This window comes from Ambystoma mexicanum, chromosome 14 (genome assembly GCF_040938575.1).
Source record: "Ambystoma mexicanum isolate Mex_15411 chromosome 14, UKY_AmexF1_1, whole genome shotgun sequence".
NCBI classification, from domain to species: Eukaryota; Metazoa; Chordata; class Amphibia; order Caudata; family Ambystomatidae; genus Ambystoma; species Ambystoma mexicanum.
In genome coordinates this window covers 668,868,604-668,888,613 of record NC_090940.1, presented here as the reverse complement: position 1 = coordinate 668,888,613, position 20,010 = coordinate 668,868,604, and the positions used below count along the sequence as shown (strand labels likewise).

The 20,010-nt window shown below is 46.4% G+C and overlaps 1 protein-coding gene across 8 annotated transcripts in view; it reads right to left on the bottom strand.

Moving 5' to 3' along the window:
- Nucleotides 1-20,010, bottom strand: part of SYNE2 (spectrin repeat containing nuclear envelope protein 2) — a 1,840,150-nt gene that overhangs the window by 23,449 nt on the left and 1,796,691 nt on the right. For all 8 annotated transcript variants that reach the window (XM_069638223.1, XM_069638224.1, XM_069638227.1 and 5 more), the window contains 2 exons: nt 16,814-17,025; nt 12,767-12,967 (listed from right to left, as the gene is read on the bottom strand). In XM_069638223.1, coding sequence (XP_069494324.1) covers nt 12,767-12,967; nt 16,814-17,025 — 413 coding nt within the window. The remainder of the gene's footprint in view (nt 1-12,766; nt 12,968-16,813; nt 17,026-20,010) is intronic.

Genomic DNA, 20,010 nt, shown 5'->3' with positions numbered 1-20,010 from the left:
TGCCCAAGGGATTTACAGGGTTTTCAGAAGGGCCTGTGGTTGTGGAGTGGGGTATGCTGGAAGCATGCAATTTCCTTAATGAAGGAGTATCCACGAAGGGCGGCCAGTCCCTTTCCCAGATGTGGGCAGTCCCTTTCCAAGATGGTGGGCAGTCCCTTTCCAAGATGGTGGGCAGTCCCTTTCCAAGATGGTGGGCAGTCCCTTTCCAAGATGTCGGGCAATCCACTGAAGATAGATTGGCCAAGAGCCCATTGGTGAGGAAGTGTGGAACACACAGAGCAATATTCCAAACTGCCTTTCATCAGCACAGCCTCAACCAGCAGGTCACAGTCTCTGGAGCAAAGGGCCTTTTTAAAGAACATTTGAGTGGAAACGGGCCAATTCAGACAACATAATGAGATCTAGAAGTTACATGCAATAGGACCATTTCTGTGTGTATATATGTATCAAGTTAATGGTTGCCAAGCAGTAGTGCAAGTGTAGACATTGAAATACTTGGAAGGAGCATGCAGAGTGCCTAACTAGATAGCAATGTGGTGTAGGAACCCAATGGAAAAGGCACTAATCATTGTATAAACTAAGTGAGACAGTGAATATTTCAGCGAGTGTTCACTCGAGTCACCGCTCGAAGAGGGGGTGTCTAGTGTGGGCGAGCAAGCACGCAAATCATCTGCGGGGAAGCGTGGGTGATGAGCACAGAACTGCCCAGCTGCCTCTGGCTACATTCTGCACGGACTGGAACATATCTACATGCATGTGCAGAAAACGAATGATTACGTGCATAGGGCAGTCACACCAACACATGACTCCTGTGTCTGTGGCTAGCCACCGAAAGAGCCGTGTTTTAGATTGTACTGGGAAAACAAGTATACCCTACCACAATAGGTGTGTTGATACTCACTATTTACTTATTATTTTAAATAGAAAAAAAACTTCAACAGTAAGACAAATTTCGCAATAAAAATATGCAGGTACCAACCCCAACAATATACCTGAGTGCCCTAACACATAGTTGTACACAAAGCTTAACAAACAGAATGCAAAAAGAAAAAAAATCACAGCAACCCTGTTGTACTGATAAGGATTATAGCACCTTATAATATCCTATACACTGTGTCTGTATTAACTAGTGGTAATTATTCAATACTATCTAGCACCAAAGACTCATAGTTGTCTGTGTCCTTTTTCTGACTCTGCCCTACATGTTTCAACCCATTGTGTTGATGATGGGGTTTTCCTCAGGGGCTTCATGGTTATGAAGGAGGCGCAGGTTTAGCGTAGTTATCACCAAGAGTACGGCACAACAGTTTGGGTACAAAATACCTCTTTTGTCCTGAAGTCTATATTTTAGTGGTAATGAATAAACATCTATTTTGTAAAAGGCTGTTTGTCCCCATTGTCATGCTTCGGCTTGTCTTGGTATGGGAACGACAGACCGGTCTTATTGGTTTGGCACTTGAAAAAGTCCTTAAGGGTACGTGTTGAAATAGCCAGACCCGAAGATCATTGGTCCCCATGTCTCTATTGTAGGCGTTCATGTAATTGCGTGCTGCTGCTACGCGTCGCTTCCTGATAAGACGCCATTGCTGGCAAATGCGGACAGAATGCTGATTAAGTGCATAGGGCTTGATAAGTGCTGGGCTGTGTGTACCTACATTATGTGTGAGGCTACATTATGGCAGCTTAGCACTTGGTGATCACACTTGTCCCTTTTCAAACAGGATGGAATAAATGATTGACACACGGGGCAAAAAGAAATTTGCTTCCATTATCCTATATTCAGGAGGAAGACAGAACATGACTGTCACAAGTCTCTCCCCTTCTCACCTGTTTTTGTTGTTTGCTTGAGACCTTCTTTGGTGACTTCTTTTGCACGGTCTAGGATTTGCATAGACCCGTGCGCTGGTCTTCGGATTCCAGCGTGAGGATGACAATCCAACTCCAGGATACGTTCAGATGTCCAGGACGGAGACCAGGAAGGAGCAATGTCCGAGCTCGGAGACACAGAACGCCGTGACCCGAGCGGGGGCCAAAATCCAGGAAGTTCGAAGGTAAGTTTGAGGAAAGGAAGGAAGGAAGATTCAAGGAACAGGGAAATAGGATACAGATGAAAACCTCGAGCGAGCTCCAGCAACACACGTCCAACTACAGCAAGCTGTAGCGTTGAGAGGCGTAAAGCCGCGGGGGCGTGTCTGTTTATTAGAGCGCAGAGCATGGAGTGCAAGGACTGGCAAACAGCATTCCGTGTCTGGCGGCCATGTTGGAAGGATTACTGTATTCAATCCCCTATGTGTCAGGGACCACGAAGTCCAGAAAGGACGTAGGCGACGGTTCATGACAGTATGCCTCCTCTGAAGCCCAGGTCCTCCGGGTTTGCCTGGATGGATAAGATGGTATCTTCGAATCAGCCTGGGAGCATTCATGTTTGACACAGGTTCCCAAGTGCGCTCACTGGGAGGATAACCTTTCCACTCGACCAAATATTGTAATTGACCACGTCGGTACCTAGAGTCACAGATTCTGGAGACCTAATTTTCGAGTTGGTCATTGACAATTACTGGGGTAGATCTTGGAGCAGTTCAAGAGGGCTGAACATATGGTATTAACAGAGAGGCGTGGAAGACTGGATGGATCCTTTTCCATGATTCTGGTAGTCGAAGTCGAAAGGCCACTGGGTTGATGATTTCTTTTATAGAAAAGGGCCCGTAATACCTGGGAGCCAAATTATTTGGTCGTAGGTGACGGGGAAGGAGTTTTGAGGATAACCAGACTTTATTGCCTACTGAATAGGAAGGCCCAGGTCTTCTTTTGGGGTCTGCATAATGTTTAACGTCTCTTCGGGCCTTTTCAAGGTGTTCCTTTGCTTCTTTGTGCACATTAATTAGTGTTTCGATCCAGGAATCAACCGCAGGTACTGGGGTAGGGTGTGGAAGAATGGACGGTAGAACTGAAGGATGAAATCCTTGACTGCAGAAGAAAGGACTAGGTTTTGATAGCTGAATGATCCGAATTGTTGTATGCAAATTCGGCCACAGGTATTAAGAGTAACCAATCATCCTGGACCTTGGTGGCAAAGCAACGAAGATACTGTTCCAGGGTTTGGTTTACTCGTTCAGTGGCTCCATTGGTCTGTGGGTGATAACCCGAAGACAAGGCACGTTGGATTCCCAGTATATGACATAACTGTTTCCAGAACTGGGATATGTACTGGGGTCCCCGGTCAGAAATAATCTTGGATGGTAGCTCATGAAGCCGGAATATGTGTTCCAGGAAAATTCCAGCAAGTTCAGATGAGGATGGCAGTTTGTATAAAGGTGTAAAATGAGCCATATGAGTGAACAAATCAATGGTAACCATTATAGTTGTGTAGCCCCTGGAAGAGGGTAGTTCCACGATAAAATCAGTGGCAATGATTTCCCAGGGTCTTGTTGGTATTGTTGGTTGGAGCAGGAGACCTGCTGTTTTTTTTTTATCATGTTTGTTCTAATTGCAGACTGCACATGTTTGGATATGGATCTTGATATCATCCTTCATCTTTGGCCACCAAAGCTGTCTTTGTATTAGATGGAGAGTGTTGGTGATGCCATGATGTCCTGAATTAAAAGTATCGTGGCATAGGCTTGTGATCTTTTGTCTCAGTCCAGGAGTGGGAATGACCAAGCGATTGTCCTTGAACAGGTATCCGTCCTTTGTTTTGAGATTCCACCGATTGTTTCTCTTAAACTCCTTCCAAGGTTCAGAGGACTGGGTTTGAATTTGAATATCCTTCAGGAGGGTAATTGCTTTGGCAACAACTATTGTGCGGGGAAACATCTTAGGAAAGGTCCGATCTTCAAGGGGTTCATAATCAGGACGTCTGGATAAGGCATCGGCTATAATGTTATGTGTTCCATGAACATGATGGATTTGAAATTGGTATTGGGCAAAAAAGAAGGCCCAATGGGCTTGGCGACTGTTTCTACATTCTAGTGATTGCAGGACTTGAAGATTCTGATGATCCGTGCAGACTTGTAGCGGGTCTTTGGCTCCCAAAAGAAGATGGCGCCAATCAGTGAAGGCTTGACGGAAGGCTAGCAATTCCTTCTCCAGGACGGAATAATGAGTTTCACTGGGGGTCAAGGTGCGAGAAAGATAGGCAATAGGGTGTTCTAACTTTTCGCCAAGTTCCTGTTTCAGGACTGCCCCAATGGTGTAATTGGAGGTATCAGTTTCGACAAGAAAAGGTCGATCAATATCAGGTTGAGCTAGGATGGGAGCTTGTGTGAACTCCGACTTCAACCGCTGGAACGCCAAATCTTGGGCAGAGGTCCACCGAAAGGGTGTATCTTTCTTTAACAATGTAACAATGGGATGCACAATCTCAGAAAAGGCTGGTATAAATTTCCGGTAGAAGTTAGCACGCCATAGGAAAGATTGGATTTGTTTTACAGAGGTTGGAACAGGCCAGGATAGAATGGAATCAACCTTTGAGGGGTCCATTCCAATTCCTTTTGGGCTAAGAACGAATCTGAGATAGTGAACAGTCGATACATGGAAGAGACACTTCTCGGGTTTAGTGAGGAGCTTGTGTTCACGTAGACGTTGTAAGACTGTCTTTACATGCTCTTCATGTTTCAGGTGGTCCTTGGAGTATATCAGTATGTCATCCAGACATACAATAACGAAGAGAAACAGCATATCAGAAAACACCCGATCCATAAAACGTTGGAAGATTGCTGGGGCATTAGCAAGTCCGAAGGACATAACCAAGTATTCAAAGTGGCCAAAGGGTGTTCTAAAGGCTGTCTTCCATTCGTCACCTTCCTTTATACGAAAAGATGGTAGACACCCCTGAGATCTAATTTCGTGAAGACGACTGCATCTCTGACTGCTTCCAGGATGTCCGAGATGAGAGGCAATGGGTAACTATCCTTGAGAGTACACTGGTTAAGGCCACAGAAATCTAGGCATGGTCTAAGCTCTTTGGAATCCTTCTTGGGGACAGAAAATAGCGAAGCGCCCGCCGGGGACTTGGATGGTCGTATAGTTCCATTTTCCAAGTTGGTATCCAAGTATTCCGGGAGGGCCCTTTTTCCGGGTTCTGACAAAATAAACATTCTCCCGAAAGGAATTACTGCTGAAGGTTCAGTATCAATGGCACAATCCTCAGGTCTGTGTGGTGGAAGAGCTTGAACAATGGCTGTCGAAAAAAAATCTGTGTAAGCCTGATAGGCACTGGGAATCCGGATGATGTTAGAAACAGTGACTGGGATTTGCGGAGTTTCTTGAGAGTCTTCAGAGGACCTTGGTAAGGTGTCTTGTGATAAGCAGTGGGACATACATGTTCAGAACCAAGAAACAAGGAGCCTGCTGTCGAATTGATGTAGGGGTTATGCTTCTGTAACCAGGGCATGCCTAGAACCATTGGATAGTGGGCCGACCTTATGTCGTCAAATTTGATCCTCTCTTGATGGTGGTTTATGGAAAGTAGGATCCCTTTAGTTTGAAGGGTTATGGGTCCTGAAGACAGGAGTCTCCCATCAATAGCTTCTACAGGTTGCATTGTCTCTTGAGTTTCATGTGGAATATTGTGAGAAGTGACCCAATCATGATCCAGCAATATGCCCATGGCTCCGCAATCTACTAATGCCAGGATGGGGTAAGAGTCTGTCTTGGAAGGCGATAGAAATGCCTGTAGAATCACAAGATTATTTTGTCCAGGAGAGTTCAAGAAAGGAATTGATGTGGAGCAGACATCTCTCTCCCGAAACTGTGCCCCATCTAGGATTGGGAGCTGGCGTTTCCCGAACGCTGTGGAGGAGCAATAGGGCACTCTCTCACGAGATGTTTATCGGAGGTGCAATACATGCATAGATCAGTGTGAATTCGGCCCATTCTTTCTTGTGGGGTAATGAGTCCACGGAAGGCCCCCAGTTGCATGGGTTCTGGATCTGAGGCAGGAGAAGCTGTGGGCTGTGGTCTGGTTGAGGGGTCTGTGGCAGCCTTCTGGAAGGTTGATTTGGATTTCTTTTTCTCCGCCTTCCTTTCCTGGATTCGAAAGTCGATTTGCAAGGAAAGGTCCGTAAGCGCCTGGAAGGAGTTTGGGCGAGCTACCCTGGCTAACGCGTCCTTTATTTCTTCATTCAGGCCTCTTCGGAAGAGGGTGAAGCTGGCTTCTTGAGACCAATCAGCTTCCTTCACAAGTTGTTTAAAGCGGGTCGCATAGATAAGCATATCCTGGGATCCTTGTTGAAATTCAAGTAAGCGTTCTTGAGCGCCGTAAACCTGCTCTGGGAGATCAAACATGGCCTTTAGGGCTTCCATGAACCCATCGTAATTATCCAGGAGGGCGTCGCCTGAATTGACTAGGGGTGTTGCCCAGGTTAAGGCGTTACCAGTGAGGTGTGAGACCATGAACCCCAACTTTGCTCGAGGAGTGTTAAAGTAGTAGGGCTTGAAGGTGAAGTGTACCAAAAATGAATCAAGTAAGGCACGGAGGGTCTTTGAAGAAGCATCAAATTTGTCCACTACTCCTCCCAATAACACACTTTACTTAGTTGCAGAGTCACGTGACAAGACTAGCTGCTTTAACGCAGCATTCTCAGCCTTAAGGTTCTGAACTTCTGTGGTTAGTTCCTGCATGCCTCGCATGAGGTCTCGAACCGCGGCTTCCATCTCTGTGTCTATCGTTTTTTAGGCGTCTCAATCTGTCACAAGTCTCTCCCCTCCTCACCTGTTTTTGTTGTTTGCTTGAGACCTTATTTGGTGACTTCTTTCGCACGGTCTGGGACTTGTATAGACCCGTGCGCTGGTCTTCGGATTCGAGGGTGCGGATGACAATCCAACTCCAGGATACGCTCAGATGTCCAGGACGGAGACCAGGAAGGAGCAATGTCCGAGCTCGGAGACACGGAACGCTGTGACCCGAGCGTGGGTGAAAATCCAGGAAGTTCGAAGGTAAGTTTGAGGAAAGGAAGGAAGGAAGGGGGATTCAAGGAACCGGGAAACAGGATGCAGATGAAAACCCCGAGTGAACTCCGGCAACACACGTCCAACTACAGCAAGCGGTAGCGTTGAGATGCGCAGAGTCGCGGAGCGTGTCTGTTTAGTAGAGCACAGAGGGTGGAGTGCAAGGACTGGCAAACAGCGTTCCGTGTCCGGCAACCATGTTGTTGCCATACTGTATCCAATCCCCTATGTGTCAGGGACCACAAAGTCCAGAAAGGACGTAAGCGACGGTTCATGACAGTCTCCTGGTAGGAGACTTCTGAAGTGAAGAGAAGGCTGAAAAGCTAGAAGGGCTGGAGTACCCTGGACTCCATCAGGAGATACCAGTGTACTCAGCAGGTCAGAAGATCCATGACAAGGACAGACTATCACAAAGAAGGTAAGAAAGGAACACACCATCTGAATTAAGGAACACTTGTAAAATATTTTAACTAGGGAAGACAGCATAATCCTCTGCAGCGGAAATCGCAACGGAAATCGCATTGTAGCTTACTGCTCCACGCTCCAGATCTTCTACCATTGACTTTGTTTTCTCCAGTAGCCCTAAAAGGTCGCTGAAGACGGACATGGTAACTCCCCGGTCTTGGCAAGTGAGCAAGATCCGCTGGTTCTCTCCCTCTAATGCGATCACTAGAAACCCTGTGCCGGCAACAGAACCAGAAACTCGCACTCGCTTATGCCTTTCAAATAATAATTGAGTGCTTAGATAGTTACTCGGTGATAGAGGAAATCGCCCTTTTGGGTGTGCCAGATGTGGATGACTGCCGGCACGGAGACCAGTCAGTGGAGCAATGTATTTTCCTGGCCTGGAATCTTAAAGATTTCCTCCTGGGTTTCTCCAAGGACTATAGAGTCTAAGATCCAGACTCAATGGGAAGGAAACCAGTGTATCTCATCAGTCCAAACTCCGGGGGATGCTATATCAGGGGTTCAGATAAGGGTATTGATGAAAACCCATTCAATGCAGCCACCCAAGCAAGGCAAACTCCAGTAGAGCACCAATGACATGAATCAGCTGTGGGTCCAGAGACGAGTTGAGGTAGGCGGCCACGCCTTCTACTCATCAGCCCTGCAATCCAGAACGTAGCTTACAGCGCATCAGTGCATTTCACTGAATCCGTTTTCACCAAATGGGAAATCTTCAAAAAATTATTTCTTTGAATTTGGTTTGGTAAGTGGGTCAGTTTTAAAACAGATGGGCGGTGGGGTAAGGGGATAGGATAAGGTAGGGGGGGGGAAGTGTGCAGGGCGGGGGGGTCTCCTCATGTGGGGCGCATTTAAAGGCCCAAAACAGAAGTACCTTACACATGAATGGCATGATTTTAAACACTGAAACAAAAATGGCCTGGCCTTTGTTTTTGTTTTTCCAGTAAAATTAAAGAGCTATGTGGAAAGGGGCCTACCTGTCATTACCAATGGATAAGCAGCATTTTAATTTACAAAAGAACGAGGAATCATTAATCATTGTCACATGGAAAATAGGATTTTTAAACATTGAAAACAAAAACTTCCTGCACATGCGGGTGCAAATAAAAACTGTTTGAAAAAGTAAAAGTGAAAAGAAAATCACTACTCACAGAAAGATGTCAGGAAAACAAAACCTGATGTGTGGGCTGACAAAGAGCAATGTATATTATGTTTCGAAAAACTGTGGCTTTGAAAAACCTTGCTCCACCTGCCGACGCGTGTGACTGTTTGTGTTCCAGGAACTGATTGATATTGGGGATTGTACCCCGTTACTACTACATGGACAAATAGTCATAAGAACTGGTTACATCAAATTTCGGCCCGGATTTGAAAAAGGCTCAGTGGAGCCGAAACATGTTATCAATTATGGGCTCAATGGTCATGGATGATCAATAAAGCATAAACTACGATTTAACTCAACTTGAGTTGTTGGCGCAGAGTCCTGTATTTTCATTAATTAGTATATTATGTTTCACCCACAAAACTCCAGTGACATTTGAAGAGCCACTTTGTCTTCATGAAATACATGTCAGCCCAAGGCAGACCCTTTTGCTGGCTGTGGGCAAAACTTTACAAGGAAAAATCCCAGTCCCAGCCTGAATGTCACATCTCCCATCTAATGTCCAACCCCAATAATAATGATCTGCTAAAGGAGTCGAAATTCAGTGTTCTCCAGACCTGCTGGCTCTGAAAGCAAAAGTTACCCTTGGCTGGAGCACGACTAATTTGTGTGAAAATGGGGGCACCCACTTCAAAGAGCAAGCTTCCAACACAAAGGAGACTGATAAAGGTACAGGCTGACCCAGTGAAAACAAATGGCCGGAAGCAGGAGCAGGACCATATGTCCCACATGAAGATTCGCAATTTATTTAAAAGGACTTATCATTTAGGCATTTTTCTCAGCCCTCATAAAGCAGATGGATTTCATCTATGTACCATTTTTTAGGTCATTTCCAGGCGATTTTGGGGATATAAAATATATCTTCCTGTGACTCTGGGAACTGTAAAAGGCCATTTAAACTAGGTTTCTGGCTGATCTGAACATGTTCCAAATGTGTTGTTGAGCGGGTGGAAAATGAAATTAGGGATATGTTTAATAACTTACATATTCATAACTGTTGTGTTTTTTATGGAAACGGCAGAAAGGTGCCACATGGCTGTGCTATATGGTATGGATTTGGTGGTTGGTTTATCTAATACCCCATGATTAGCTAAAATAGAAAAGATGTTTAGTATGGCAGTTGCTAGTAAAATTATGAAGTTGTGATACAGAACTCGTTTTTGCCAAAAAGTTGAAAAGTGAACAAAGGTCGATGGCAAATGGGAATTGCCATATGTTGCTCGAGACCCCTAAACCAATCCTGACTTGGAGGCTGGGTTTGGGAGGAGAGAGAGAAGGGTAACTCTCCAATCCTAGTTTCAGGGTTCTTCCTCAAGATTATACAATTGGTGGCGTCATTGTTGCTATATGGGGGGACTGCAAAAGGACAGGGGACACACAGAAAAAGGAGAAAGACAGGAACAGACATACAAGAGACCGACCATCAGGAAGTCTGCTGAAACTGACCATCTGACAGCTGTAAGGAGACACCAAAGGAGATTGCTGAGAGCGCCTCTGAGCCAAGCTGTATATTCCTAGGAAGGCCTCAAAGCTGACTGGGTCCTACGGTGGAGAGTGGGAGGCCATCTTTGACAGTGGAGTGACCAGACCCCTGCCCTATCTTTCCAGACTGTCCTGAGATGCAGTTGGCTATCCTGAACCTTAAACAGAGACTTGCTATGTAAGTAGAATTGAGCCCTGGGAAACCAAAAGGTAGGGGGAGTCTGCTTGCCTTGAATCCTTTCCCTTTATAGTGGATGGGAGAACGGGGAGAAAAACTGTGTAGATCCTTAGCCTATGTAACCAAAAATATTAATTTAATTAATTCCCCATTTGGCAGAACACTACGGGGTGAATTTTGTTAAAATTCGAAATTAACAAAGCTCACTGCCCAGTGTGCGCTGAAAACTATAGCCTATAAATTAATTGGGTAAACCTTGTTCTCTAGCTGACCCCAACTTCTTTGAGGAAGAGGGGTGTCTTTGTTCTTAAATCAGTCCAGCCTTTTTATCCAGCTTCCCCTCCACAGGCATTTCAGTAAGGGGTGTCTGAAATCCCAAAGTCCCCATTCCAATTTTTCTGTCTGACTTCCCAACATAGACTAAAGCAAGACAGGGGGCGGGGCGGTCTGAAAAACAAAGCAATAAATCACCATGTGTTTATTTTAAACCAAAAGTGTGGGTGAAATTATAATTGCCATATGTATTTTTACCAATCTTGAAATCCTACTGCTACCCTTTTAAGTCTGCAGGAAAATCAAAATCACGCAACATTACATAAGATCCTTTGTTATTTATCAGTGTAATTATTTCATTAAGTGAAATTTGCAGAAAGTTAAGAATTGTGATTGTGTTCTTTTTAATGCCACAGTACTTACTAAACTCAGGAGGCAAACTTAGATGGGTGCCATATTTAATACTTTTTTAACAATGGTATGTGGCAAAATGCATCCGTGTAGCTCCATAAAGACGGAAACGTATGTATCTGTTGCATGCACGCGCCAGTGGAAGCTGGAACACAGGCAGAACTCTTGCTAAACCCAGAGTAGAGAGAATGCCAACCTCTGACCCAACAGAAAGAAAATGCAAGGACATCCAAAATGGTTGCCAGAGTTTTAGAACATGTGACTAGAGCTAAAAAGCAGAGAATCTTTGGGAATGAGGAGTCGTCACAGCGCACTGAGACCAGGTCATGGCACTCACTCCCCAACAATGGGGTGAAATAATGAGAGGGGGGGAAGAGACAGCAGAGCGTGAGAAGCTGTTGAGACCCTCGACTCACTTTGTTTCCCTGCACTACAAAATTGAGAGACAGAACCAACAGATCACTGACCTCCCTCCTTTTGTCTCTTGCTGTTGCAAACAATTCTGAAAAGTGTTTAGAACAAAGTTAGTTGGTATCGGATCTCAAGAGAGCTATCTCCTGAAGGTCCAAGCCTTTGGGGAGTTAAGACATCTTACTTTATTTCGAGAGATATCTTGAACACCTGGTAGCAGCATTTCTGACTGCCTTAATCCTCCTCGGATTACTGTGGGGCACCGAGCACATGTTAAGAAACAACTGCTGAATCCTGGTGGCTGGGTCCTCCTTGTCGATGAAGCCCTTGGTGAAGAGCTTCTCCCGCTACAGGCGATTTTCCTAGTCTTCCATTCAGCTCTCGATCAACCAACACACTTGGGATGAGAGGTCAGGTACTGCTTTGTTTTTTTTTCCAATTCCTCCTTGAGGACCTGGACTTCCTGTTTAGTGCCACATGCTCTGCTGCCAAACGTTGCCACTTTTCGCCCTATGTCTCTACTACACAGGTGTACCTGACATAAGCTCCAAAGCGCCTCTTTCATTTTTGACCGGTCGTCTCTAGGAGAGGACAAGCAGTCAATCTGTATTTCTCAGACTAGGGGTTGATCAACTGTAGTTGCCATCTTTGACACCTCGCCACCAGGGGCCTTACAGAAGCGGTCATCAGATCTTACTCATAGTAGACCTCTTGACTGTCCAGGACTGTTAATTGCGGCCCAGGGCAGCGCCCACTCATGGAGCCAGTTGGAGTTCCGAGGGACACAAAGGCGACAAGCGTCCAAACCCAGACCTGAAGCTGTCCGAGGCTGTGCTATATCATGACTGTGGTTCTATCAACGAGATCCATGTTTCCAAACAGCACCTGAATCCTCAACTACCTGCCTCTCCCTTGCCCCTAGATCCGAGCAGTGCCTGCATCCCCCCTCTCCCCCCTCTCCCTTGCCCCTAGATCTGAGCAGTGCCTGTATCCTCAACCACCCCCCACCCTCCCTTTCCGCTAGATCCGAGCAGTGCATTTTAGTGCAAACACATTTTCTGCACTGCTGCAAATGTAGTTCAAAATTGCTCTGCACCTGTGAAAAGACTACACAACATGAGCCTGAATTGTTACAAATGACAGAGTGATTTAAAATATTGTATGCACAATTGTAAAGAATATTTTAATTAGACCGCAACCCACATAAAGGACAAAGTACTGCATTTATCATGAGGAGAAAGTACTGGTGTTGGGCCAGTGGGCCCATATACGAGTTGCGCGATGAGTAATAAGGCAGCATTGGTTATGAACTGATGCGGTGTCCTCGGGCTACACACTAATAGTTTAAGAGGGGAAAGATCCCAGCAAACACTAATTAGTAATGACCACTGAAAGAAACCCTAGCACAGGTCTGCAATATTGGGTGTTGTTTTTACCTGACAGTGCATCAGATCATGCTGCAATCGTTCCCTCCAGGTGTCGCGGCAGCTGCATGCCTTCTCCCAGCGTAAGTTGACTTGCCGCAGCCGGTTCTGAAGCTCCTTCGACTCTGCACTGTCAGCGTCCTGGAAGTCCTTACTGCTCAGGTTAGCGGAGATCACCAGGGCCTTGTGGTTATCAAAGGCCTTTACGATATCCTACAGAGAGAAACAGCAAGGCATCAGTGAGCCGAAGGACTCTTCATATACTGCATCGAAGGCTGAGACTGCAGCAAAACCAGGGTCTACAAGGAGCAATCTAGGCGACCACCTGCCGCTTCTTGGAACGGAAGACGTTCATTTCAACATTGATTGAAAACGTTGGCAAAATAATACCCAGAGAAACAAAGGGGTTAATCTGTGATCATCATTTATAATTAGTTGCTTACTGGCAAAGATGATGGCCACAAATGCAACATCTCAGATCTACAGCTCGTGAGTTTCCGCTGAGTTTGTATTGGCCATCAGATTCTATAAATATGACGCAAGTGAAGGCATGGGTGCCAACTTCATCACTCTTAGTTTGATAATCCTGAGCTGTGGCTCTGGCCCAGCCCCCTTAACTGGTTCAACAACGTTTCAAATGACCAACAGCAGGATTTAAAAAAGTGCATTGGTGCCCCACACGCCACTAAAATGACACATTGGGCTACCAATGCGATAACACGGCTTGCACGCTTGATGAAGCCAAAACTAAAGTCTATCTGCCACCAAACTACTCTCCAAAACTTCACCAGGGTGATAAAGCTGCCCTAGGGAAGAAATGGGCAGCCTGAGAGGCAGACTGGGGACTGAACACCTTCGATGTGACCTAAAATCAAAAATCCTATATACGGTATAAAGGGACGTAATGGTAGAGGGACTTCAGGAGAGGTCCCTCTAGCCACCAAGAAGAAATCAAAGAGCCAAAAAAGATAGGGGAAAGAAGTAAAAAAGTGAATGGCCCTTGGATGACCAAAATATGACTTGACAGTAAGCAAACAGCCATCTGGTGCCATGTGAATCTAGCAGAGATCTAAAGACTTGCAAGGGTTAGGCCAGCAGACCAATTGTTTGTGGGGTATGCAGGGCACAAATTAGGTTTACCTATTACAAAACAAACCATCTCAAGATGGATTATATTAACCATTATAGAGTGGCATGAACTGGCAGGAAAAGAGTCCCCTCAACATCTCGGGGCTCATTCAACCAGGGGTATCGCAGCCTCTTCAGCTCTCCAAAGAGGAGTTCCAATTAAGGACATATGTGCGGCTGCCACATGGTCGTCCGCACATACTTTCACTAAATTCTACTGTCTTGATTCCTCCTCTAGCCAGGAAACAAGATTTGGAAAAGCTGTTGCACTCTGTGCATGTTTAAGGGGAAACCTTTCTTTTTACTCCCGCCTCCTCTACACATTACTGCTTTGGGGGTCTATCAAAGATAAGGAATACGTGGGAGGACACAATCCATTCGAAGAACAAGTTACTTACCAACTGTAACGTTCTTTTGACTGGATGTTCCTCCCACGTATTCCTTATCGCACCTCCCATCCTTCCCCGCAGTAAAACTCCCCTTGTAGTTGCAGCCTACGCTCCTTCAAGGGTATTAACCATCTCATACAAGGCAAAACAGCACCTCAAGGCGGAGCTGGGCGGCGGACGCTGCGCGAGACTATTTGTGCCTGTGGTGACGTCGGCGCCGATGCAGGGGCCTTCGAGGGACACAGACTTGATGGATGTTGACGCACAGCGCCCTCTGCTGAGGGGGCATTTCCGGGGCCAGCGGGCTGGGAATGGATTTGTCGGGGATGGGGAATGGGTGGGAGGAACATCCAGTCAAAATGACGTTACAGTTGGTAAGTAACTTTTCCTCCACACCTATTTCCTCCACTAGGCCACACAGCCATGTGCAACACTATGCTTATTGTATAACACCAAAACCTCTGGTCTCACCAGAAGACACCTCATAGGGCCTCTTGCCCTGTGCATGCCACTATAAATGTACCCATATTCAAATGAAACATTCCCAAAAAAACACACTTTCCCTTAATCACCTAAATAGAATCATCATGTTTAGGCTTTGTCACTCACTCCCTTCTTAAAATATTAACACATGTCTGTCGCACATATAACAACAATTTGCCATAACACACTCTCCTCCAGAGACTACTAATTCATCACTAGACAAAAAACTGCATTTATAGTCTTCAATAAAAACCCTCAATCTTCTAATATTCATTCAACACTTTTCTGTCTTTGCTGTATGGACTCACAGTCCCAATGTCTACCATTAGAACAAACATTGTTCTCCCTTTGGCATATTAATTTTCGGTACTCCTTGAGGCTTAGTGCCACTAACAATTCTAAGCACATCAAGTCGCCCTGTGAGGCTGTCCCACTGTGAGTGCACGCATACACCTGTTCCTATAAACGGATTCCTTTGTTTCATAATGACACCTTCACTCCTGTGTGTCACTATTTATTCCATGTTTGTATATTGCTGAGTTTGTATATGGGCTCACTGCACTTGCCCTCTGCAGTAAATCCATTTTGCACTTTTCCTAAGCTGCTGTACTTGCTGCTCTCCCAGCGCTCATGTCTGATATTATGTCTGATCTTGGGCAAACCCTCTTGAGAATTGCCCGTTTTGCACAAACGTGCAATGTGTCCTTTCATTCCACATGTCTAACATACAGGAAGTCTCCTAACTTGCCCTCCCTTCATGCCTTCATTATCGTTTTGCATGTTTTGAAATCCACTTCGATTATTCTGGAAATGTCCCTGATTATTCTGGAAGCCTCTGCCTCGGAAGCCTCCCTTACCTTGTGGTATGAATCCATTATTACGCTGATCAAACTGCCTTTGGTTATTCACCTTTGGCATGCCTATAGTTTGCTGCAAACCTGACCCTTCCCCACTAGTCAACATCGCCCCTTTTATGGCGTATTTTGACAATTTTTTCTGCACTCATTTCGCTTCTTTGCCTTTCCTGACATCATCTTTCAGAATGTGAATGTCAGCATGTGCCGCATCTAGATGGAATCCCATAGGACAGCAATGCCAACTAACCAACCAACTAACTAGACCATCCCTCTGCATACACCTCTCAAACTCTAACCAAACACAACGACAAGCCTTAAATGCAGCAATCCGCACAAACTACACAACAATGCAACAACAAAACAAACCACACAGACTTGCACAACAGCACACGACGACTACCGACCGTAAAACAACCCAAGCCCGGCCAACGGCCCACCGGGCTGAGGCTGCCAACAGCACATCACTGCTCTCTTGCACTTTTCCAGCTTCCTCCCACTAACCCACCCACTCTCCTCGCCTTTTTCAGAGCTGCCAGGGGACCACTTCGGTGGTGGTAGTGCGCAGTACAAATGTCCTTTAACATTAACATCAAAGCACAACATAGCATAGCACAGCATGCTTCTGCTACCAGCCATAACCCGGATAGACCCGTGCACGAGGAGGGTCTAAACAACAGCACCAGAGTATGCGCTGATCAATGCCTTCCTGACAAGTAGCCCAGTGCATAGTGCTGACTCAGCTTGCCGAGACACTACAGAAGTTTGCTTACCGACTCTGACCTGGTAAACACAATTAACTTTAAACTGCAGAAGTGTTGGAATAAAAGTTGCTCCTCCTTTCACTATGTCCACTGCCAAGATATTTAATGAGTGCCGTCATGAGATGGAAGATGAGGTACACGCAAGTGCCCTTTGTCTCCAGGAGCAGTTACTTCATCTACCAGCAAGCTTAAAACGTGACAAGTAAATAACCCAAAAAAAGAACGCATTCATGTACTTTTCAACAAAATGCTTTTAGCTACAAAAGAGGCCTGCAAAATGCACTTGCAGTCTAAGAGATCATCTACTTTTTAGACTGCTTGCTTTGCTGGAGGACAATATCTAACATTTTCCATTTTGGGGCCAAAGCTTCTTGGCAAATGTTTCTTTTGTAATCACCCGTCCAGTGTTACTGGACTTCTCTGCTTCTCCCATGCACCTACTTTAAGGTCCTTTACTTTGGCTTGAGTCTCCTCTATGCTGATGGCTGGCTTCTCTTTCCGCAGCTCATCGAGGTTGGCCTCAGTGCTCTCCAGCCATGCAGTGATGGCAGTGAGATCCGCCTTAAGCTGCTGCCACCGCTGCTGGCTTTGCTTCTTCTGAAACTCGTTGCTGAGAGCCTGTGCCTGGAGGATCTCCCACCTCTCGATGATACCTGCAACGATAGAACCAACAATGAGTTTACAGTCGCTCAGGGACAAATGGCGTAAACATCTTTCACACCAGAAAAACATTCTTCCTTGACACTCATTCCACCCCCAAGACTGACTGCATCAGACCATTTTCTTTTTGTTAGTTTAATCCTAACAGAAAAAGAAAACAAACAAACACAGGTATGTCTAAGTATGATACAACAGCCTCCACAGGGTGATATAAATGCAGTGACATAATAAAACAGAAGATGCCAGCGGGTGATCGTACAACCATCTTAAAATCCGTATATTTGAAACAAAGGAAACCACAATACTCTCTCGGCCCTCCCCTACCCATATGCACCATATTTTTACACATTTTTGGGGACAGCCCCCCCGCCCTGTATACTCTCCTCTCTAGGGATGAACGTCGGTCTACTTCTGAAATCCACTCCAGTCTCGAACGTTCCGCAGACCCCCAGGATGCTGCGATCAACCTTTTGACAAGCCCCAATGTCACCCCCGGGAATGATTTTTCTTGTTTCGTGAACCCAGTATCCTCCCAGATGCCCAGCAGAGCCAATTCTGGTTCTACAGGCACCCAGGTACCTATTGTAGCAGACAATTTATGCAGACATTTCACCCAAAAGACCTGGACCTGTGCACAGTCCCACAGTATGCGATAAAAGGTGCTGCCCTCCTGCCCACATCTAAGACATGCATCGCTCCCCACAACGCCCCACCTGGCCAATGCTGTGCGAGAGTAGTATACCCAGTGGAGTATCTTGAATTGTATTAGCCGCAGTCGGGCCACGATTCCCACCTCTCTTGGAAACATTAAAGCCTTCCCCCACTTCTCTGGTTCCAACCGCCCCACATCCCCTTCCCACCTCTTCTTCAAGCGAGTCAGTTCCTTAGCCCCAAAGGCCGTAATCACCGGATATAACGTGGACATTACCTTGGAGGGGATACCTGGCAAGAACAAATTAGCCTCCATGGTTGAGCTCCTCGGAATTTCTTCCATAGAGGGAAACTGAGCACCCATATCGTGTGCGATTTGCACATACCGAGACCTTTCCCCCATTGGCAGACCATATTTCCCTTACAGCATCTCAAATTAGCAGGGTCGGCCCTCCTGCACCACGTCTGCTAGGGTAGCTATCCCCTTTGCCTCGCAGCTCCTAAGATGTCCCACCTTTAGCAGTTCAGTCAGGTGTGTGCTATATCAGAGGGGCTGGTCAAGGGTTGGTTTACCCCCCATCCAGTGTGTTGATGTGCTTCGGCCCATATTTGGCAAGTGTGGCGCGTCAACCCAGGGAGAGCCCCTCTGTTCCTTAACCCACCAGTACAATACCTGGCCATGGTCCGTCCTTTCATCCTCCTATGCTCGATTGCAATGTGAGGGAGTGCTGGGTCCCCATGCAACCAGTCATTAACTGACCCCAATTGTACAGCCCTACGGAGTTTGGTCAGGCCTACATCCCCTTCCCATACCAACCACTGAATTGTCTTCAATGCCACCCGCAGCCGCTTCTCTCCCCAGAGTAGCCCACGTAGAGATCCCTCGATTTTTGTAAAAGTTTGTCTGGGAATTGAGAGCGGGGCATTCTGCAAGACAGAGGAATTTGGGGAGTGTTAGCATTTTAAAAAGGGGTCGCTTTGCCCAACAGGGTCAACAGGAGAGTTTGCCAGTGCATTATATCTAATGCGAACCTATTTACCACGGGGGAGAGGTTAAGCCGGGAGAAGTCTTAATAAGTTTGGGTTCAGGTGGATACCTAGGTATTTGAAAGCCGAAGTCTCAAAAGCATACGGGCAGTCCTGCGGAATTGCGCCATCACCCCCCTGTAGCGAAAACCAACCCAATTTTTGCCAATTAACTTTGAGCCTGCTGACGCCATGGTAGGGCATCAATATGCGGGTAACTACCAGACATGAAACAACTGGGTTGCTCATGTATATTAGGAGATAGTCCGTGTATAGTGAGACCCTTCCCTCCCACACCCCCTCCCACGGCCATCTGAATCCCACCCATTCTGGGGACTCTCCGAGTTGTATTGCAAATGGCTCAACTGCCAGTGTGAACTGTGAAAAGAAGCGGGGGGATAAGGGGCATCGCTTCCGAGGGAGAAGATCCGAGCAGGCTCTGTTCACTCTAATTGAAGCCACCGGAGAAGTGTAAAGCAGGCAAACAGGAAGTCCCTCCCAACCCCAAAAACCCCACGCAACCTATGATTTTCCAAAGCAAGTCCCATCTCATGGAATTGAACGCCTTTTCAAAGTCAATCACAAAGGAGGGCCAGTGGGTACGGCGCTTCTGCAGCCAAGCCTATGGTGAGTTGCGCCCTGGGTAGATTCATCTAAGTGGACCTGAACGGCATGAATGTGCACTAGTCTGGGTGAACCAGACAACTGATTACTCCCAGTAAGCGACCCAGGCGAGGATCTTGGCCTTGCAATTTATCAAAGAGATCGGCCTATAGGAAGCGCACTGTTCCGGTGACTTACCTAGCTTTCAGAAGAACCGCAATGCTTGCAATTCTAAGATCCGGTGGGAGGGACCCATCCTGTCTGCACTGCATAAAAAGGTGATGCAGTGGTCCAACCACCCACTCCCCCACTCGTTTCCATACTTCCACCGGGACACCGTTGGGTTCCGGTGCCTTACCTGTCTGTAGCTGCACCATTGCTGCCGAGACCTCCTCCTTAGAGATGTCTGCCTCCACACCCAGTGTACCTGAGTTCGCCTTGAGTTCACACGTGAATACATTAACAGTAGTGAATACATCAGCTCTCATACCTACATGTCCAAGCAGCATTTCTGCTTCTAACAAGGAGTGAGCCCTGCACTCTTCATTTTTTCCGGCGACCTACCGGTGACCGTTCTAATCATTGTAGGAGTTACATGATCCCGATATTCAAGGATGATAGCTCCGCGATCACAGTGGGCCCAGGAAGTTCCTGTGAGAAGGAAAAGGGGACTCTGACCTCCCGTGATAAGCCCATTC